Below are 23,039 nucleotides of genomic sequence, written 5' to 3'. Positions count from 1 at the left end.
TTGATGCTGTTTAATGTGGAGTGACAGATTTCTATATGGATTGTCTTATGATGTTAACGTTCTTTAATGTATACTTTAAACATACTTTAATGTTAAAAAAACACATTATTTTTCAAATACTGTACATTGTTGTAGGTCTTCTATGCCCCGCCTCTCTCAAACGCGTTGTTTTCTACAAAGTCCCTCTTTCCGACAAGCACAGTCTGCTCTGATTGGCCAACTGTCCCAGTGCATTGTGATTGGCTGAACACCACAAGCAAGCACTCGTTGGAAATGTAAGGTCCCTTTCCATAATCACGAGCTTCATCTTTCAAAATAAATGTAAAGACAGTTAATAATTTCCTTAGTTTTACAATCAGTTCAAGCTCAAAAGGGGAACAGAGTGGCATGACAGACACAGTGATGAATCTCGTATGTGTTTGCAGTACACAAGCCATGGACAGTTAAGACAGTTGACTCAACTGTGTGACCGCCTCTCTCTCTTTCAGACTCTTTCAAAACTCTGCATTTGAAAATTCAATAGCAAATACTTAAACTAAAAACAAAACATACTCACAGTAGCTGATTCAGGAGTACCTGATTGTCGTAGCAAAGTCAGAATTACCTCCTCTTCTAGGTTCACAAAACTGTAATCCATAGTTTCCTAAAGATTCCTGAATGCATCTACTTTCGGAAGGCCAAATAAAGTGTTTTTGCTTTCGCCTAGATACACACAGCATCTCCCTGACGTGGCTGCTTCAACACAAACTGTGGTTACTGAGAGTGGTTACTTTCTTTGCGTGGAAGTTTTGGCTGCATTATGCAAATATTTACACATAGTGATGTAGACATGTAGGGGCGTGTTTAAACGAGCCGTTTTAGGATAAAATAAATCATAATAATAATGGTTTAACCAGAACACACTGGGATCTGCATTTGCAATAATCAGTCCCTGTTCAACATTATTGAAACACTTTTTGTGGAGTATGTAAAGGGGGGAAATTCAAGTGCTTGCAGGATTCTTTATAGTTAAATGTAGCTATGTATAAAATGAAGCCTATTTTATAAAAAGATCTTACATATTTTTAGACCCTGCTTAAATGATTGTGACATACAATGTCGTAACATTTTGATCTGAACAAAATAATTACATCTGCTTAATATCAATAAAAAAGAAAGTGCTAACAGCATTCCTAAAACTCTTCTTAAACTCTTCAAGGCCGCAAATTCGCTTGGATGTATGCGGAAAATATGACATAATCACGGTGTTGCATAGTTGAACAGACGCGGCAGCGCGTAGCGCACGTGAATTTACCATCTTCTCCACATTAACAACAGCTTCAGCGCAAAATAATCATGGACTTCCGAAGGTAAGTTAAAAGAAAGAGTACAACTTTATTATCCATATCCTGTCTCATGTAATCGCTCAATCAGTGTTCCAGCCAGGCTAAGACGTCAAAATAACAGCTTGTAAGCAATGTCTCGTAATGTCACATATTTACCTCAGAAACAAACATACTTGGTGATAAACTAATTAATTATATGATAAAAAATTAATAAATCAATAATTTGTTTATGACAGGCACCATTTAAATGTTTATATTTAAAAAAAGAATCGAAGTAGAAACATTATTATGTAATTGTAACTGTATTATTTTAAAAACTTAATTGTGTAATTTTAACAGTTGTATGTTATAGCTTACAAATCAATCAGTTTTAACCTTCAATATTATAGTATGGTATGTAGTACCAAATGACTCTAATGTATATTTTATAGCATTAATTACGTTTTTTTTTTCCTTGAGAAATTTTGGCATATAGGCTACTGTGCACCTGATATGTATCCAAAGTAATCAATGTTGAATCGAATAGAATCAAATTGGTAATTTAATTGATTCGAAAGCTTGTGAATGAGAATCGAATCAATCATTACATTTTTGTCAAAACCTAGACCTATAACACGTAATCAACTGTGTTTACATTCATACTTGTCAAAATTGACAATTCAACATAATTTTGTGTGTAATTCTCTGTTCATGCGATGTGAAAGAGTACTCGCTCGCTGTGAGATGCACTCTCTCTCTGTGTGTAGCTATGCTTCAGTGTCTGTGCCCAGAAAACCAGACCGAAATTAATCTCTCTCGCGTTGTCAGATTAATCTGTATGTCAGCTCCTCTCTTACTCCCACATATTGACAATTTTTTTTTATGTTTTATGAGACATGCAGCTAGGGGTGTGTGATATGACGATTTTTGATCGCGGATGATAAAAATGTCTCTACGACTTGCTTTTGAAAAAAATATTGTAGTATCGCGCTACAGCTGCAGTTCTGGCGCCTCAATCATATAGCTACTGTACAACGCCGCATGCATGCACAGCAGTGTTAACTCAGCGGTAGAGTTACTCTCTCATTATTTGCATGTGCTTTTAAGTGTTTCATATACAATGGAAAATCATGCGGATAGTCCATGTATGATGAATGAAACCAGCTGTGAGGTAACTCTGGATTGGCCTACAGCGTTTATTTATGTTAGTGATGTGTTATTGTTCCCTTTTTGCGTGGCACAATCTCCTGCCCTGTGTCCTAAAAACCTGACCACCACCCAAGAGTTGATTTGTGTTTGAAACATTTGTGAGTTTCTTTTCCCCTTTTTTGAGTAATTTTTCTTTTCAGATTTGGCTGAACTCTTGCCTCAGGACACCACTAGCATTATTGATCTGAACTTTCTCTCAAAATGTTCTTTGCTTTTCTTTCTTCCGTGCCAAATTTCTCAACTCTAGGACACTGGGTCCAGTATCCTGTTTAATTTAAGCCTTTTTGCTTTGTTAACTAACAGTGGCAGTATGAAGAGCAGTAAATGATGGGATAGTTCATGCAGAATTTGTATTGCCTACATGAGCAGCACATCTCAATGTGTCAGAACTGACAGTCACTACAAATGTTTTTGTAAGCAAGATACCTTGGTAGTGCTTCATAATTGATATATATATATATATATATATATATATATATATATATATATATATATATATATATATATATATATGTATGTATGTATGTATGTATGTATGTATGTATATATATATATATGTATGTATGTATGTATGTATGTATATATATATATATATATATATATATATATATATATATATATATATATATATATATATTTTTTTTTTTTTTTTTATCATAGTGAAATGTTACATCATCACAGTATATAATTTTCTTCTTTGTGGAAGAAAAAAAAAAAGACACAACAAAAAAATTCTGTGTGATTCCCCTTTAATAGAGATGTTCCCTTTTTGAATTTTGTTTCTTATAGTAAACAACACCATGAAGAAGATTACATTTTTTTTTTTGTTGATGTATTGCCTTTTGAAACAGGAAGTTGGTGCTGGACACATTGTCCCTAAGAGCCTTCAGTTTTACATCACAGTCTGGTAAAATTGCACAAGACAGCGTGGTTGGAAAATCGATAGTTGGGAAAGAAAAAGTAGATGATGTATGAAAGTTTGCGATGAAAAAACAAAAACAATGAACAGCAGGAAAGTATTTATTTATTTTTTTTGAATGATGAATGGTTTTCTGATAATAACACAAATTGCTGCAGCTGGGAGCGATGCTGAGCGTACTTTTCTCTGTTTATTACACAAGTGACACTTATATTTATAGTTTACTTGCAGGGACCATTTGCATTGTTTAGGAACAAAGTTCTCATCAATTATGAACCAAGTGCTGCTTTGTTAATCACAGGACAATATGTGATGTGGTGTGTGACAATGTGTCCCATTTATTCCTTATTGTTTCAAGCTATCAAAAAGGCCAAACTGCTCTTTCCAAAAACAATAAATGCAGTTAATGAGATAAACATGATTACCAATTAATCTCCCAGGATTCTGACCTTGCTCCAAAGGCTGAGCTTCTCAACTGTGGGTATTTTGAGCCAGTTCCCCTGCTCTCTGAATGTTCCAATTCCATGAAATTTGAGCAGGCTTAGTTCTTGGTATAACATTTACCAGGGGTGTCATGCACTCATTATTTTTGAGGGGGCACAAGTGGGGTGGGTCAGCATGTGACACACAGCCAGCTCAATACTCAAACCCACAACCTTAGAGTTAGGAGTCAAACTCTCTAACCACTATGCCATGGCTTCCCCTGTTCCTGGTTCTGTGTTGACAGGACCGGACTAATATGGTCATACTTCCTGGTTCTAGTAAGAACTCTTGCTGCTGCATTGGACTAGCTGGAGTTTGTTTATTAAGCGTGCAGAACAACCGCCCAATAAAGCATTACAATAATCTAACCTTGAGGTCATAAACGCATGGATTAACATTTTCCATTTGACATTGAGAGCATAGGTCTCAATTAAGATATATATTTTTAGATGGAAAAATGCAGTTTTACAAATGCTTGAAACGTGGCTTTGTAAGGAAAGATTGCTATCAAATAGCACACCTAGGTTCCTAACTGATGATGAAGAAATGACAGAGCAGCCATCGAGACTTAAACAGAGTTCTAGGTTATTACATGCAGAGGTTTTAGGTCCTATAATTAACACCTGAGTTTTTTTTAATTTAGCAGTAAAAAATTACTCGCCATCATGTTTTTATATCGACTATGCATTCCATTTAGTTTTTCAAATTAGTATGTTTCGCCGGGCCGCAAAGATAATTTTAATATGACTGACTTTATATTAAATGTGAATTTAACATTGAAAGTTAATGTGATACAAAAACGGCTACTAATCTTTCACTGTACCGAAAGAGAGCAAATAACATTTACATTATCAAAGAACATTTTCACTGACAGTCTAGAGTTCAAGCACTCTTACAAACTCCCATTAAAATCTCTGAAACTATTACCACTGTGAAATCAATATCGTATTGACAGATTCGTACACGCATCTGCACTTTGTTGTTTCTGACGAGAGCCTTCACCAGAAAGAGGTATTCAGTCGGCGATCGAGTGAAGGAAGCGCCGGCATTTTAGTGATGACTCATCAGAACACCTTTGATTGGCCATTGCATTCATAAGCTCAACAGAATCTTGTGTGATTGGTTATAATGTGCAGTGCTGTAAAAGCGCGTTTGTGTCTGGCTCAGCACCAGCCAGTGAACGCAGAACTGAATTCAGCAGCTGATGATATGACTCGATGAACGTTCTTACACTGGTGTGACTGTATCAAATATTAATCTGCTATTTTAGACTAATTTGACTTTTACCGAAAACTGAGCATGTTGTGCTCTGGTCAAAAAACTTTTCAATTAATTGAATTGAAATGTGTCAAAGAATCCTCAGTTAAGTGTCCAGACTCTCTCAAGTAGAGATGATTCATAACATGGAACATTAGACAATGGCATGACAAGGCAGCCTTGGCATCAGACTCTTCCTCCACCATCGCCTTCTCTGACGTAACCGGGCTACTTGGACACGTATTATCAGCCAACTGGGCGGCCTCACTTTCACCTGCATCTGGCAACAGAAGCACATTAAGTTCAACCAGTTTTTGAAAAATCACTTTGAATTGTTTTCTTTATTTATTGCCTCACCACAGAGATCCCGTAATGGTCAGAGAATAAATCATCCTTCCTACACCTGCCAAATTTATCTAAAGTTGGGTTATCAATAAATGACTGTTAGTCAAAGGTACTCATGTTTTCACTTATGCCACTTTCACTATATCTGATAGCACTGCACACAAAAGTTTCCTCTCTATTGCAGCGCAAACAAACATAAAGATATACGCACACACAAAATTAATATCTGGGGAAAATCAAATTGTTTAGATCCTGGACGAGCCCCCATAAATGTTGCATCCCTTAAGTTATAAGGAATAAGTTGGGCTAGAGGTAATTGGGAAAATGACATTTGGTAAAGTGTGTGTGTGTGTGTGTGTGTGTGTGTATGTGCACGCACTCAGAGCAAACTCCACTCAAACTATTTATTGGTGTGCAATTGCTCAGCGAAAGCTGGAGAGATAGTATTTACAGTGTTTACAAAAGAACAGGGAACAACATCACAATGACAAAGCAAAATGGTGGGAAGGAGGAGCATGTGAGGTGGCATATAAAATAAATAAATAAAAGAAAATACAGCTAGCTAGTATTGTAATCTAAGCTAACTACCAAAATAAAAATGCAGAAAGACAAAGATATTCAGTGTTACAGCGGCCTAACTAAACTAGCTAAATGAATAAACTAAACTTGCAAGTGGGGGGGGGGGGGGGGCTCTCCTAACTTGGTGTGTTTATACAACATGATGTACAATGTATATCATGTGACATACTTACCTGCTCAGGCCTTCCCAACCTGACACACAACGTGAGGATTGGTGAAAACTGTATCTTCAGTGTCACATGCTCTTTCAGAAATCATTCTAATATGCTCATCATTTTTGCTTAAAGGAACACTCCGACTTTTTGGGACTTTAGCTTATTCACAGTATCCCCCAGAGTTAGATAAGTCCATACATACCTTTTTCATTTCTGTGCGTTCTGTAAGTGTTATTTGACGCACCCACCACTAGCCTAGCTTAGCACAAAGACTGGATGTAAATGGATACTGTTAGCATAGTATCCCAATAAGTGACAAAATAATGCAAACATTTTCCTATTTACATGTTGTGATCTGTATAGTCACAGCGTGTACAAATAACAAGGCTATATGAGACCGAGACCATTTTTAATCATATAAATACTGGGAACTATATTCTCACTAGGCGTAGGAGCACAGCTAACGTTACTTGGGTGGAGTGGCTACTTGGGCGGAGTGATTAGCGCAGCACACAAGACGCGCTGTTGATGGTTCCATAAACAAAACAAGTGACTAGCTAGACGTGACTTGTGATCATGGCTGACTCTGAGGAATTGTCAGACTCAGAGGAATTTTACTGTGTATCAAACCAAGATCCAGAACCATATAGTTTTGAGCCAGAATACACAGACGAGGAGTTACAAACTTTGGAAGCTGTAAGACAAGATGTCGAAGGGAGAATCAGAACAAACACAGACTGCTGCTGTAAATGTGGAACATGCCAACCTATGCCGACAGAACCGAGTCCCTTTTTTGTAATGAATGGGACCGGGTATTGCCATCAATGTCAAGGCTTGATGACAATCAAAATATTTGCGTCACTACCACGGAAGATTTCTATGCCCTAATACACCCGGAGGTTGTCACTTTTTTTTCCCATTGTGACAAGATCAACTGGAAGAAACGGCCCATATGCCGAGTGAACCTAAGCTGTCCACCAAGTAAGTGATTTTGTTATAATGATCACGAGCAGTGTGTTCATGACAACACAATAATAACAATAAAGGGGATACACGGAGCCCCTATTTACGTAATAATGTCACTACTAAGGTTATATTACATTAGAATGGCACTGTTACAGTATGGCTAATGTTAGTCATCTCAAAACATAACGGAACACTTACCGCAGCAACAGGTGATCCAATTTGTCCTGTCTTTATTATCGATGGGATGGATGTATCCTTTAGCACACGTTTCATGGTCCGTGTGGCAACTTGCATTTTTTCAAAATAGCCTTCCACAGTAAAATGTTCAGAGCAAACTAAATACTTTGTGATGGTTTTTACAGGTGTGTTTGGATCTATTTCCAGAGCAAGTAGCCATCGATTCATCAGGTCAGCGTTTTGGGTTGGAATTCTATGAAACATCATAGTATTACCTGGTCTCCCCTGTTTATTGTCGCAGCTCTTTACAATACAGCAAACACCCATGATTGTACACTATAAATGTACTATCTAGTAATTGCTGATTCTATTACTCCAACTCTGAGCGAACTCTCTGCTCATCACCACGGCGCGTCTCAGGTGCTGCGCTAATCACTCTGCCCAAGTAGCCACTCCACCCAAGTAACGTTAGCTGTGCTCCTATGCCTAGTGAGAATATAGTTCCCAGTATTTATACGATTAAAAATGGTCTCGGTCTCATATAGCCTTGTTATTTTTACACGCTGTGACTATACAGATCACAACATATAATTAGGAAAATGTTTGCTTTATTTTGTCACTTATTGGGATTACTATGCTAACAGTATCCATTTACATCCAGTCTTTGTGCTAAGCTAGGCTAGTGGTGGGTGCGTCAAATAACACTTACAGAACGCACAGAAATGAAAAAGGTATGTATGGACTTATCTAACTCTGGGGGATACTGTGAATAAGCTAAAGTCCCAAAAAGTCGGAGTGTTCCTTTAAGAAAAATTTCTTATTACTATGAATGTTAAACAAAGTTGTGTTGCTTAATATATGTGGAACCCCCCCCTCCTCCAATATTCTTTGATGAATACAAAGTTCAAAATATTCTGTGAATGTTTTCATTGTGGTTTTAGATAAATGTAAATGTACCTTTGCTGAACAGTTTATACTTTAAACAGAAAAACTGTATCGCAACATTTTTGTAGCGCTGTTATATCTGGCTTGTAAGACTTTGGCTTCATTACACAAACTGAAATTTGCAATTAGCATAGCTACACACAATTGCTAATTAACACAGCAGAAGTGGGTGGCTGGGTTTTAGTACAGTGATTAGAGAAGGTCATTTAGCATTGACAAAGATCTTTGACCAGCTAAAGGAAACCATTGTTTATGTTCTCTGACAGGAAATACAAAAACACGCAGATCATTTATTATCAAAAGTCAGCTTTAATATACTCTAAGAATGATCAAGTGAACAATTTACATTTTTTTGTTGATATTTTTTCAATATTTGTATAAAATCCACAGTTTAAGTGATTTATATAAGAACAAAATGGCATAAATATGCCAACAAAAATGTGACAATTTCTTTTTAAATATTTAATAAATGCTAAAGGATGGAGTAAAATGCATTTAAAAAAATAACTTCTGTCTTTAGGAGCCACTTCAGCCCATTGGTCTCTTAAAAAAATATATTTACTTAAAGTTGCACTGACCAATTTGACTGGTTTGATCATAGTAACATTATCATCAGCCTCTGCAGTGCTGTATGGAAAGAAAGCCTCAGATTGTTTGGCTGTTAATGATCATCCATGTCTTAGTGAAATTGAAATTTCACACCAAACTCAATTAAGATCACCCAGAATTTATGTCTTCTGCAGAATACATAATCCGTATGTTATCTGTTTGGATTTTGCCTCACCTGAGAACTTCACTGTATTCACTATAAATGTGGCCTGTGGGAATGACCTCTTTTTATTTTTATCATTATCGTCATGATGCTCAAGAGTGTCATTTGCCTATTAAGAACTGGGTTAACCACAGATGATTTGGTGCACTTCAGTCATCCTCTCAAAATATTACACAATATGTACAACAAAATGAAGACGAGAAAAATAAAGTATACCCAATGGAAACTAATCTCTAGAAGTAGATCACATTAGTTGAGAACAAGTTTTTTTACGCTCTTTACCAGATCTAATCAATACTCTTTGTGAAGCTGTCGTTGTTGTTGTTACTGTTATTCATGTTCTCCTTTATGCTGTTGTTATTGTTGATGAGGCTCAGGCCTGGTTGTTTCCTAAGCACACGAGGCATCACTTTCTTCTGTACAAAGACTTTCTGGAGGAACCTGTCACTGATGCTAAAAGGGAGGTAGCTGCAGATGAAGTACATGAGAGTTACACCCGGTCCGGCGTAGTATCGCACCTGGGGTTGAGGAGAGAGGAGTGCGTCCACAATGGTGTTGATGACAGGGCTCAGATCTTCATTGGCTTTTTTTGCGTAACTGTGGAACAGTTCCTTGGTCTCCAGCAGGTATTCTTCCCCATATTCTTCTAGAAGGCTTGTTGGCAAGTTCTGGATCTGGTTCTTGTACTGTTTTTCCCAGTACTCTGTATTACTGCTCTGGCCTGCAAGTGAAGGAAATGGCAGAAAGCATGATGCAACATGAATGTAGGGGAGAAATCGGTCCAGAACAGACTGTAGACATAAACAGGTCTGGGAACACTTTATTCAGTAATTTAAATTGTAATTTCAGACCTGCATTTGGCCGAACTATCTGTACAGTCGGACTCAAACCTGATGGATCCCTGAGGCTCAGATGTAAATAAACAAATCAAATGAGAACTTAACCGACGTGGTAGTTCTCTCTCAAGATGTAACCCATTTGGATAAGAACATCTGGTGGGCCAATTTACCAGGACACAGCAGTGCTGTCTTTATTTAATCTGCTTTTATAGCAGGTAGGCTTTGTTAGGCGTCTGATAAAACCTTATTTGTAAAATTTTCTTCTTTTGATATAATAATAAATACATAACTAAAATATAACTGTAAAAACAAAGAATAAATAAAGTACAAATATTTTTAGATTTAAAAATGTATTTTTAATAATGCAGTGTGTTTAGAAGGGGAGGAATTAAATGATTCACTTCTTGCCTGTAGTTTAACTTGCAATACGTTATAAAATAAAGTCTTCAAACCAGTAAACTGAACTGGATGTTAAAAAGGTCATCTGCAGTTTATACACCAAATCGTCCATATAAGTGGCCTTAGACCTTGTCAAGCAATTTACCTATACACTGTGTGTTTTATGATAACAGAAAGTCTAAATGTCATCAAATTACAACCACTGCGACATGACTTGAGATCGGCAGTATACAGGTGAATCATCAAACTGGAAGTATACAATATTTTGGTATATGTAAGTAACTTTGTCATTGTAAAAATTGTAATCACCTGTCTTAAAGGCAGAGGGTAAGATGGTGGAGACTTTGACACCCCACGGCTTCAGCTCATGACGAAGTGTGCTGATTAAAAGATTCAGAGCAGCTTTTGAAGCCCCGTATGCTGCCAAACAAGGGAAGGGATTCTCACCTGCAGAAACAAACATTAAATCGAGATATCTTAATCACAGTTCACAGCACTGGATATCCTTGAACATTTTAATGAGCAGGCTGAAAAAACTACTTAAGAAGAGCTACCACATTAATGTTTTAATTCTACCACGTTGTCTGAAAATCGATAAACAAATTCTGAAAGTCCAGAAGGTGTGGTGTTTTTTGAATGAGGGTATGTCATTCATTGTAGGGGTTATGAAGATGTAAGAAAAAAAAAAGCCAGGACAATCATCAGTTTAACGATGGAAACCAATAAGCTCTGTGAAGTTCTATATAAAAAGTTTATTAAACGCGTAATTTAGCCTCAAGACTTTGCAGACTACAATGCTTAATTGTTTTCAAATCACTGGGAGGATGTACGGGATGTTTTAAGACAAAAGGCTTCCTGTAAGCCCTCTAAAAGAATGACTGTTCATCTGTATTGTGACAGTAGCATCTGCTGCTCATGACAGCTAAAACATTTTGTTTTCCTCCACAGTGAGACTGCACTGATGGAGACATCTTTATTTAAAAGGGCTGCGCGCCAGAGAACTCAACAGCGTCCTGCTCCAGGCTGTTACTCATAGTATCATACTGTTTTGGCACAAAGGCAGTAAACAAATGGAGATACAATCAGGGGAGCCAGGCAAAGCTAAACGTACACTGATTTTCTCAACTGTGAATTCCAGCATGAGCTTGAGCAGAGAGCTGCTCTCAGATGGAATTGTTAGAGGACACATGAGAGGAACGGAAATCAGGTGGATTAGAGTTTGGGTTCCGATCAGTGTTTGGTTAGGTGTGATGAAGCCAGATGGAAGGCATAAAATAAACATCTGAGTGATAGAGATCCATTTATAAGTGCTGGCAGCTTTATGTGGATTGCAGAGAGAGAGAGAGAGAGAGAGAGAGGGGGATAGATTTCTGATTAGATTCAGCACTGAAACAAGAACCTGAAAATACTCATAAAAGTATCACCATGCAGACAATTAAATTTACTTGTTCTTTTCTTTCTCTTTTATTAGTGATGAAGTCTGTGTAGAGTGGCTTGGATATACACTGTCACCACCTGAATTTAACTAAGATCCTCCCATTGGATAATACTGCATGGATGATTATGCTATGTTTCCAAAGAATGAGGTCAGCTGACTACCTGAATATACTGAATGGCCAGGTCATTCCATCAATTCGTTTTTTCTTCCCTGATGGCACGGGCATATTCTAAGATGACAATGCCAGGATTCTTTGGCTCAGATAGTGAAAGAGTGGTTCAGGGAGCATGAGACATCATTTTCACACATGGATTGGCCACCACAGAGTCCAGAGTCAGACCTTAACCCCATTGAGAATCTTTGGGATGTGCTGGACTTTGCACAGTGGTCCAACTCTCCCATCACAAATACAAGATCTTGGAGAAAAATTAATTCATCTCTGGATGGGAATACATTTTGTGACATTGCAGACGCTTATCGAAATGATGCCACGGTGAATACGTGCCGTAATCTAAGCTAAAGGCGGTCCAGTTAAATATTGAAGTGTGTGACATTTTTGGATGGGGAGGGTATGATATCTGTATAAAAGCTCTAGCTGATTTGTTAGAACTTACATGTACGTTATGTGTATCTGTACGTGAACAGTACCTGAAGGGCTGGAGATTGTCACAATCCTGCCTTTGGCCTGTCTGAGAAGTGGCAGGAAGGCTCTGGTGACATTGAGTGTTCCAAAGTAGTTGACCTCCATGCATCCTCTGTAGTTGGACATCAGGCAGAGCTCAACATCCCCAATATTCACACACAATCCAGCATTATTAACAAGCCCCCACAAATCTAGAGGAAAGCAAACATGCATAGTTATAATATACTGTAGATTTATTTTTATTAAGAAAAAGATGTTTACTGTCATTAAAGAAAGGTCCTTTGGGGAACCCCAAATGGTTTTTTATGGCATGACTGGCATCTTTATGGCATCTTTTGGAAACTTTGTTTTTGAGGGTGTATGGGTGAAAATAACAAGAATTACAAAACTACATCAGATATTAAGATGTACTGTATGAGCATTTGTATATGTCCTAATTGTCCCCTTAGATTAGCATCTTAATTGAGGAAAATAAAGAATAAAATATAGTACTAGTCACCTTGAGTTTTGAAAAAGGCAGCATGGATAATTTTTTTTTTTGTTGTTCTTGAAAAAAAGAAGACATCATAAGCCACCTGGGGCTATGATGTGTATGTTTGAAAAGAAATCAGCCCCTTGATGTAGTGCCAAATTATACACCACCCTTCCACTCCACCCCCTCCTCTTGCCAACAGTTTCTCTGAGATTAAACATCCACGTCGGTCACACACACACACACACAAAATTACACATACAAACACATATAAACCTGACTACCCTGAATCACTTGTAAAGTAAACAGCACTGACAAAAAATGTGCCCATGGAGCACAAATGACTTGATTTATCTGACCTACGTTAAAGGTAATTCAGTGAGGTGCTTTGTTGATAGCATAGCTCCAAATTGGTTCAGCAGAAACATTAATCCAAACCACAAGCTGGTTAAAGTCTATTCAGGGCAACCAAAAGTTGCTGACAGTTTTCAGATATACAAACATTCAGGGGTATTTTATGTTCATGTTTGAGTGTGATTGTGTGTGTGTGCATTTCTGGCATAGTGCAAGAGTAACTCCTCACCTCTCATGCCAAGTTTAGCCTTGGTGTCGAGCAGGGCTTGCTGTACCTGCTGAGGCTGGGTGATGTCTACCTGCAGGAGGGTGAGACGTGATGAACAGACTCTGCGCAAGTGCTTGGCTCCCTCTCCTTCCAGGTTCAATACAGTCGCGAACACTTCAAACCCCATGGCGTCTAACCGCTTTGCTGTAGCATTACCAAACCCCGAATCACAACCTACAGAGACGGGGGGAAAAAACATGAGAATGATATGCCAATTTATTACAATCCAAACACTCTAAATGCTCACAATTTGGCAAAATTTCCCAGTAATTTCACTTAAATGGAATCTTATGCAAGACCAGATCAATATTATCATCACCCTAATAGCTGTTTTGGATTCAGTTTTGAACACTCAAGCCAGTTTTAGGGAACTGGAACAAGAGTGAATGCTTGATGAGGAAGCATCATCAACATTGGTAACATGTATTGTAATCTCACTACTATGACCTCTGTACACCTATAAAGTTGAGCAAAATCAGAACAGTACAACAGGAAGCAAAAGTACAGTTATATAAAGTCCCCCCCCCCACATCAAGTAGCGTGATAGTACGACGCATCAATCTCTGAAACACTCTTATCTCTTTACTAGATTACACACCTGAAAGAGATATCCTTTGATTGGAGGACTTTGTGGTTTGAGAGGTGTATTACTAAAATGCTAAAAATGCAAATCAGGACTCAGTGTGTTAGAAACAAATGCAGTCATGGTTACAAATGCATGCTCATGAGTTTGATATCTGACACTCTCTCACACACACATTTACAGAAGTGGTGGCAGGGAACGACACATTAATAAGGAAATCGGATCTTTATGAGGGTCATTTGAGTACAGATAACATATAAATCCACAGGAACTTTACCCTCATCATGCAGAAGAATTCTAAAAAAAAAGGAGAGCAACTGTAGACTTTCTGTTCTTTTCCTATCCCTGATGTGCAAGTTGTTTTTGGAACTGAATGCCAGTGCGCTACAGATTCTGGAAACAAAAGTGACATGAATAGACACACACACACACATAAATATTTCTCTCAGTGTGAGGTCTACAACATGATTGAACCGCTGGGCTTTAGAAATTAATGTTTTCTTTGACTGCCAGATTTTATAATCTTTGTTTAAAAAAAAAAAAAAAAAATGGGTGGAATATAGTTTCCATCCAAACTAAACTTACCGGTATTCTATTTTGTGTCTCTGTAGTTTGGCAGGGAAGTCAAAGTTATGATCCTAAAACAATAACAAAACTGTGATGCGTGCAAATTTTTATACACTGTCCAGAGGTCAGTGGCCTCACTTTTCACCTTGAATTTGTAAATGTGTGGCAAACAATTCGATTTTTATTATAAAATGATAATTGTATTATTTTTCCAATGTTGGATCAAAAGCGGGTGTGCTAATGTGTGCCAGGGCCAGGGGCCAGGGCCAACGAGCGTTAGGGCCGCAAATCATTTCTTAAAGTTAAATGTACTGTATGTAGGATTGACACCGAGTGGTTGAACTAGGTATTGCAGTCCAAATTCAAAATATTGGACAATTTTTTTCACATCTAAAGGGTCCTTGCCCTGAAAAAATGTTGAAGACCCCTGATGTAATATATTATTACCTGTTTCCATCAGTCTGACTAAAATATACACTTATACACTGATAAAAACTTTCAATTTTAGATTTTGACAGCAAAAACAGAGCTTATGGATGTTATGCATTAAATAATCCCATGTGCTACATAGTGCATTCTATTGACATTTTTGCAATTTTCATCTACTTAATCTACTTCCTTATCTGTTTAACCTCTTCACCCGAGTTGACCAGCTATGGGGAAAATACCAAATGTGTCCCTCCCCTTCCTTTTCCTCCAAATATTTACTGTGTCCTGTTATGTAACAATGATATGGGTATTATTAGACATCTCGGGTCTAACATATCTCATCCCACACTCAACTGGCCTGCATTCTGGAGTTGCTCCAGGAACATTGGGTAAGGAAAAGGCCTGCCAGGGCCCTGATGAGCCACTTCTGAATTCCCACACACACATGTGATCGCAGTGAAGCCCACAGGGCTTGGAGGACAGTCGGTACTGGCACTGTGTGCTGATCAGTGAAGCAATACATGGAACTTCCCTGGCCTCAGCAAAAAAAGAGTGAAACAAAAAACAGTGAGGGTGACAGAGAGGGAATGAAGCAGGAAGGAAGCAGACACAAACTGTAGACGTCTGATAAATGTGCATGACACTTTACGACACTTTAAAATCCCTGAATTGCATTGCAATAAAAGCAAAATATCAAACCAATTTGCAAACAAATAATGCTAGACTTTTAGAACTAATTATTATTATTTTTTTATTTTATTTTATTTATTATCATGTTTAGTGTATATATAAAGTCAGTTCTCTGGAGACATTAAATATGGGCATGAACAAGAAAGTTTTTTTTCAGCCAATATTTTATTAATAATAGTAATAGCAATATCAATAATAGTAATACTATAAAATTATTAAATTAAACAATATTTATACATTTATAAATGTCTAAAAAATATTTTGTACCAAAGTATATACAAAATATGATAAAATAATGATAATAATAATAATAATAATAAGTAGAAAATTATTAATAATATATGACATTTATACACTAAGACATTTACAAACATTTTAAGTGTAGCTTAGGTGTCTAAATACTATTTTGGACTTATGTATGTGCAGAATATAAAAAAGAAGAAAATTCTAAGAAAATATAACATAAATAATGCTATATATATATATATATATATATATATATATATATAAATTATATATTATCTATACACTTCTAAGTGTAGTTTAAGTGTCTTAATATATATATATATATATATATATATATATATATATATATATATATATATATATATATATATATATATATTTGGGACCAAGGTAAATACATCTTTCGCCTCACTCACTTGTGACCTGAATGGCTTGCATTTAGGTCTCTGAATAATGTGGGATTAATCGTGCTTCCTCCTGCTGTCTTCAGCATGTAAACACAAAGGAGTGTGCCTCATGCTAAGTGATCAGATTTCCCCCTGGCCTTCATCACACATACAGACTAATGTCATTTGGTACTTAGTAGCTCATTTACAGATCCGGATTGACGTCATACTTTTCATAGAAATGTTGGGTGCTGAATGAATTATACACTGATTAGCCTAATTCTTACAAATCTCCACAACTCAATTGGGGATAGTCTTAAGAAGCAAATGTTAGTGCGGACAGATGAAGAGATGAGAGCGTGTGTTTATTTAAGTTCACACCTTCATGGTGCTGGAACCTGGTGTTAATCACAGCTTGGTTCAGTCATCATGATTCACTGGCAATGTGAAATTGAGAGAAAGCGACATATAGCAAGATTCCCTTTATCGCTCCCTTTATTGGGCAATTTATAGAAATCCTCCTTAGCAATAAAAATGCTTTAATCAAAGAAAGCCGGCTTCATTATGAAGAAAGGAAGCATTCTTTGAGGAACAGATGCCTCTGATTAATTAGAAGTCAGGATTACAGAAGTTTATATGTTGGGAAGCTGGTGATTAACATGTATAAGGTGTACTTGCCTTGTAGTCTATAGGCGATTTTCCAGCTTGACTCTATCCAAACTAACGACTTTAGTTTGTGTAGTCAGCCAATTCTGTAACCTTAACCCCCTGCCTCACAGCATTTCAAGCCCTGACTGTGCCTTTCTGGTGGCTTTGTAAGAGGTTTACAGGTTTTCCACTTTAGTTTGGTTTTTGGCATAAGATTGACTTAGAGCTTTGAGAAGGGTAATTTGAGAAAATATAATGTCCATCAGAAATTTTACTTAAAAGTACAATACCATGTCATTACATGCTAGCTGGTAGTACAGAAACTAAGACAAGAAAATGAAGAAAATCAATTAGTGTGCTCTGTGCCAACCTCAGAAGCTCATGCTGGTTCAGTGTACATGTATTAAACCAAGCAATGAAGTTGGCTGATTGGGTTGCTGGTTACCATGCCAATAGACAGCAGACAGCTTTGGGGGATTTAAGGAACCCATATGAGTTAGTTCTGAGAAACCCACGTCCATCAAAGGGACATAAGCTGCCTTGGAGTAACTGAATAAATGTAAACCCTTTGCCCTGCTAAGTGAACCAACTAAAGGGAAATGGACATGCCTGTTTGTTTATCATGGTAGCTGAAGAAAAAAACAAAACATGGTCAGAAAATTGACATCAGTAGTTTAACTATATAAAATGATTAACAGAAAAACTTTAACTGTTTAGTGTGATGGAAAATATACCATACAATTTTCATTCTAAAAGCCCAGGATAATAATACAGTATGCAGACATACATGTGTGATACATAGGGTTATACACATGCATTCATGCATACATACTGTACATATAATACATATCATTTACTCAAACTGAATCAGGGTTCATTTTGTGCTTGTACCTCTCTGTTTTTTTATTTATTTTGTGGTTTGCCTGGGTTGCAGAAGAGGCTGAATAATTAGTAATCAATCATTTGTTTATAGGTGTTTAGGGCTGGTTTGGGCTTTAGTAGACAAATAAATCATACTGAACAAAAAGATACGTGCTCAAGTGAAGAACAAAACTATTGAAGGAGCTTATGATCCAGATTAAACAGGAATTCTAAAACCGCTTAACAGTCAAATAAATTAACAGAAAACTGCCTCCATTCCTCGAGGTCTGGCAGTTCCACAGTGTTGGTGAGTTTCTTTTTTAAGAGCCGCCTGGTTGCAAATCTTGTACATTTACATGCAAACATCCTTATTGTTTTGATACTGAGATAATATAACTTTCTATTATTTTGTATGTTTAAGAAGCCATAAACCAAAACCAATTTTAAAATCTTGATGACTGTGATGAAGGGCAATGTACTTGATGACAGAGGTTTTTTTTTTTTTTTTTGAGTGAAATATCCTTTTAAAGCAGTACACAGTGAAACTGCAGGAGCCTTAAAGAGCACTTAAAGAAGCAGTTTACAAAGGTGCAAGTGGAGAAATACAGCTATAATTTGTATATGAGCTTTAAGTATACCAGCAGGTACAACACAGCAGCTCTTTGATTTGATTTATGGCTTACACTGCATTTTTGTTGCATAAGACCATTTAACTTAGAATCAGATTAGCTCAGCCAATTACGAAAAAGCCAAATCATCTTAGAGTACTCTCTCGTTCACCGGCAGGACTCAATAAAGGTTAACACACAACGCATCAGCTGGATTAGACAATCAGAATACATATCCTACAAATGCCACTCAAACTTGGCTTAGCTTGTATAGAAAGACACATGACTGATGTCATTTAAGTTGTACCACGTGTTTTCCTCATTGCCTTAAAATATGGTTCAGTAATGATACTGAGCTGAACATTACATCAGTTCAACTTGATATGATCAATGGATAGAGAAGGTCATTTTACAAAGTACGGGATGTTCTGAATCAAGATCTACAGTACTCAGACAGAAGACAGGATGTTTTGGTGAGCCGAAGTGACTGATCAGGAGAGTAATTAATTTGGGACTTCCCAATCATAGCATGTGCTGACAAGAAGTGAAAAATGTGTTCTGTCACAATGCAGATGCCATAGTGCATCCTTATTTTACCTTTTAAAGTTGCTGAGTCACTAGACACAAAAACAATAGCAATCCTAATGTAATTGTGGCAATTTTGCACAACAGGATCTACCCAGCATGACCTACATTTCCCATTTGTTTGTACAATATCTGCTTACCAATTCACGTGCATTACAGGTCAATATATAATGATCTTCTGAGTCAGCCACGAATGAAAGAAAGTTACACACAGCACTAAATATAAATTCAGGTTAAACTATGACACATGCCTGTTAATTGTATGCCCTAATTTTTGTTCTACTTCTCTTGTTTGTTCTTACCTGTGATGAAGACAGCCTTGCCTTCAACTGGCAGGAGGGGTTTGGGGGTGGCCCATGTAAAGTACAGCCAGCAGGACACACAGAGGATCAATCTTGCAAGAACAGCAGGCATGCACAGGGCACACAGTCTCTCCACCAGAAGAGTGGCACCCAGCCATGCCATCATTGAGGGCATGGCACCGATATGGAATGCCAGAAACTTCTTCATCGCTCCACCAACAAGGATGGACATAACTCCGATGTAAATCCAGAAAGACACTGCACAGTCTTCCATTGTACTACAGGTGGAAATGCTTTGTAATCTCTCCCTGCCTCTTTTCTTTTTCTTTCTGTCTCTCTTGTACTGCCTCTGGCAACTTTCCCTCTTTTTCCTCTCGCTCTCTCGTTATCACTGTCTCTTTCTCAAAGTGGGATCACACTTACAAATGAGCAACCATGTGCCTACTCGGTTCCCTACAATCTGAAGCTCAGGCAGGCTACACACAGATCTCACACATTCCAACTCTGAGTAGGAGAGTAAGACCTAGTGAACAGATTCCTCTGACTCTGTGTGTGTATATATAGTGTACTCTGCAGGAGAGGGGAGGGACTATGCTCAAGCAGATGTAATCAAAGCCCAATAGCCAAAGCTCCTTGTAACCTCCCCCACCACCACCCCCAGCATACATACGTCTCCCTTCCAGCAAGTCATGTGCTCTTCATGCCTTTTCCACCTTTTTACTCCTTTTGTTTGGCTTCAACAATCACTTGTGAAAACTTTCTTTTGTTAGTAATCAGAATTGTGTAGCTATATATATATATATATATATATATATGAAAAAGACATCATATGTTAAATTAAACTGAAAAGGACCTTACAGTCTTTTTCTACAAAGCTGCTTTGATACAACATGCACTGCAACAATTAAGACTTGACTTGAATTGCAGGTCTCAATTACACACTGTGACTGGCTGTACTACATGTTGTACTTGGGTTTCCTCATGCGTATGCGGTCTTTCCTCTGTGATTAATCCATGAAATGTCCCTTTGATATGTTTTGGCATCAGCGTGTATGTTATAAGCCCAGCAGATCTAATTTGCTGCTCCTTTCAAAGTTACACTAAGCATAAGTTTGTTCGCAGTAATGTACAAAAGGAAGCAGCAGAACAGGACAAAAAGTGCGGCTGGCAGATCAAAAGCAGAAAGTGTTTGTGCTTGTGCAATGGGGAGAGAAAGATCTTATTTACAGGGCATTGACTCTTCTTCTAAATGCAGATATTTTGTACATCTTTATAAACATATGACAAAACATCCAAGAAAATGATATAATATCACTGAAATATTCAGACAGTCATCTTTAAATATACATTTACTTGAGTTTATCTAATTACATATGACAGTACAGTACATCATAAGAAATTACACAGTTCCGTACACAGACAACACAAACTCAAAACCACATTATTCATCTCTAAGCCCTGCCCTTAAAGAAATGAAAGTGTTCTCTGCACATATTTACTTCGATGCTGTGCTGAACACAATTTTTCTTGGCCTTGGAGTGAATGACTTTTGAAGGTCACAGAACATTTTGCCATTCATCCATATCACCACTGGTCAGTCCTGTGCCACACATGCTCCACAGCATTGCCTTTTGATCACATCACTCACACTTATGTAAGCCTTTGGCACAAAGACAAGCTTTTATCATTTTGACAGGTTCAATGTTTTCCACCAGAGGTCATTTTAGAAAATGATTATACTGTAGGTACAGAATGCCTATTAAGGTACATATTAGTTTATAATTACACATTGCATGTGAATAGTTCTGTACTTCAAAGGAGATTAAAAAAGTGCTTATACGAAGACATAAAATGGGAAATAGATGCACCTTCATGAACAAATTAAGTGCTGATATCCTTTTTCATATTTACAAGGTCACAGTAGTGAGATTCCTTCTCAAGTTTATCACTGTATGTTAATGGGGGCGATAGAGAGCTGTACAACTATCACTGCTGGAAAGATAATGTTTTGGCCCAAGAACATTCAATAAATTTAATGGCTTTAAAGAGAGGAGATATTGCAGTAAGAGCTTTAAAAACTTAATTAATTATTTATGTTTTGCATAGATTTGCCACATGCAAAATAAAAAAAAAAAAAAAAGTGTTTTAAGATGGTTACTGGGCTCCTGTTTTCTTTATTTTAATTCATGTTTGTGTGTAATGTTGCTGGATAAAATAAAAGAAAGACAATATATCAGTGTCAGCATTCCCTCTGGATTTTTTTACTAGCTGAGCAATATTTTTAGCTATTTTTAACCCTTGAATGTAATTAAATAATGGATATTTTAGGTTACCTGATAAAACGTTTTTACAGTGCTGTGTTACTTATGAAGAAATTCTCTAAATATATATATTTTCTAATTTCACACAGAAGAGTTAAATTCTTTATTATATTATGTGACCCTGGACCACAAAACCAGTCATACACAAACATGCCCCTTCCACGTTTGATTGACAGTAGCATTTCAGCACAGGCTGGACTGATGTCTCACCTTAGATCCGTCATCAGTCTGCCATTGTGTTGTGTTGTTGGATGTAATAATGAACATAGTCAAGACCCATTGTGCATAAACAAATTAACACAATCTCTCACAGAGTATTAGGTCCTGCAGTATTTCATAATATCTTTCCATCTTCAATTGCTCAAACTGATTAACTTCTAATAGAAGTAATTGAATATTATGACAGAGGCAGAAATGAACCCACAGTGCAAGGCTCTGCTGATGCAGGTTATCGGTCACGGAAGTTCAGAAGTGTTATGTCTGGCATGGATTTCAGGTAAAATCCTTCCCTGTAGTAACAGAGTGTAATTGAAGCTTTCCAAGGGGCAGGGGTCAATGGTACACTCTTAAGGCCATTTAAGTGGGGTCAAGATCAAAACCATCCCTCAATCTGCCTATCCCAGACCTCCAGGAAGGGTCCAGGATCCTTTCAACAACCCTGACCGAACAAGGATGAAGGTCATGGCAGAAACCAGATTAATGTCTACTCCTTCTGTAATAAAGTTATAATAAAAAAATGAAGTTGTAATATATATATACAGTGGATACGGAAAGTATTCAGACCCCCTTAAATTTTTCACTCTTTGTTATATTGCAGCCACTTGCTAAAAAGTATTTTTTTTTTTCCCTCAATGTACCACAGCACCCCATATTGACAGAAACACAGAATTGTTGACATTTTTGCACATTTATTAAAAAAGAAAAACTGAAACATCACATGGTCCCAAGTATTCAGACCCTTTGCTCTATTAAGTAGAAGCACCCTTTTGATCGAATACAGCCATGAGTCTTTTTGGGAAAGATGCAAGACGTTGTTCATAACTAGGTTTGGGGATTCTCTGCTATTCCTCCTTGCAGATCCTCTCTTGTTGGAAGGTGAACTTTTGGCCCATTCTGAGGTCCTGAGCACTCTGGAGGAGGTTTTCGTCCAGGATATCCCTGTACTTGGCCGCGTTCATCTTTCCCTCGATTGCAACCAGCAAACACCCCCACAGCATGATGCTGCCACAAGCATGCTTCACTGTTGGGACTGTATTGGACAGGTGATGAGCAGTGCCTGGTTTTCTCCA

At 37.4% G+C, this 23,039-nt stretch overlaps 1 protein-coding gene across 1 annotated transcript; it reads right to left on the bottom strand.

Annotated features, from left to right (window-relative positions):
• Positions 1 to 8,629: 8,629 nt before the first annotated feature.
• hsd11b2 (hydroxysteroid (11-beta) dehydrogenase 2) lies at positions 8,630 to 19,968 on the bottom strand. Its single transcript, XM_026215255.1, has 5 exons — positions 19,430 to 19,968; positions 13,486 to 13,698; positions 12,436 to 12,621; positions 10,659 to 10,796; positions 8,630 to 9,832 (listed from the first exon to the last, which is right to left on the bottom strand). The coding sequence occupies exons 1-5, from the start codon at positions 19,701 to 19,703 to the stop codon at positions 9,399 to 9,401; spliced, it is 1,245 nt and encodes a 414-aa protein (XP_026071040.1). The 5' UTR covers positions 19,704 to 19,968; the 3' UTR covers positions 8,630 to 9,398.
• Positions 19,969 to 23,039: the final 3,071 nt, after the last annotated feature.

This window comes from Carassius auratus, chromosome 32 (genome assembly GCF_003368295.1).
Source record: "Carassius auratus strain Wakin chromosome 32, ASM336829v1, whole genome shotgun sequence".
Taxonomy (NCBI): Eukaryota; Metazoa; Chordata; class Actinopteri; order Cypriniformes; family Cyprinidae; genus Carassius; species Carassius auratus.
This window is presented reverse-complemented; position numbering and strand designations above follow the sequence as displayed.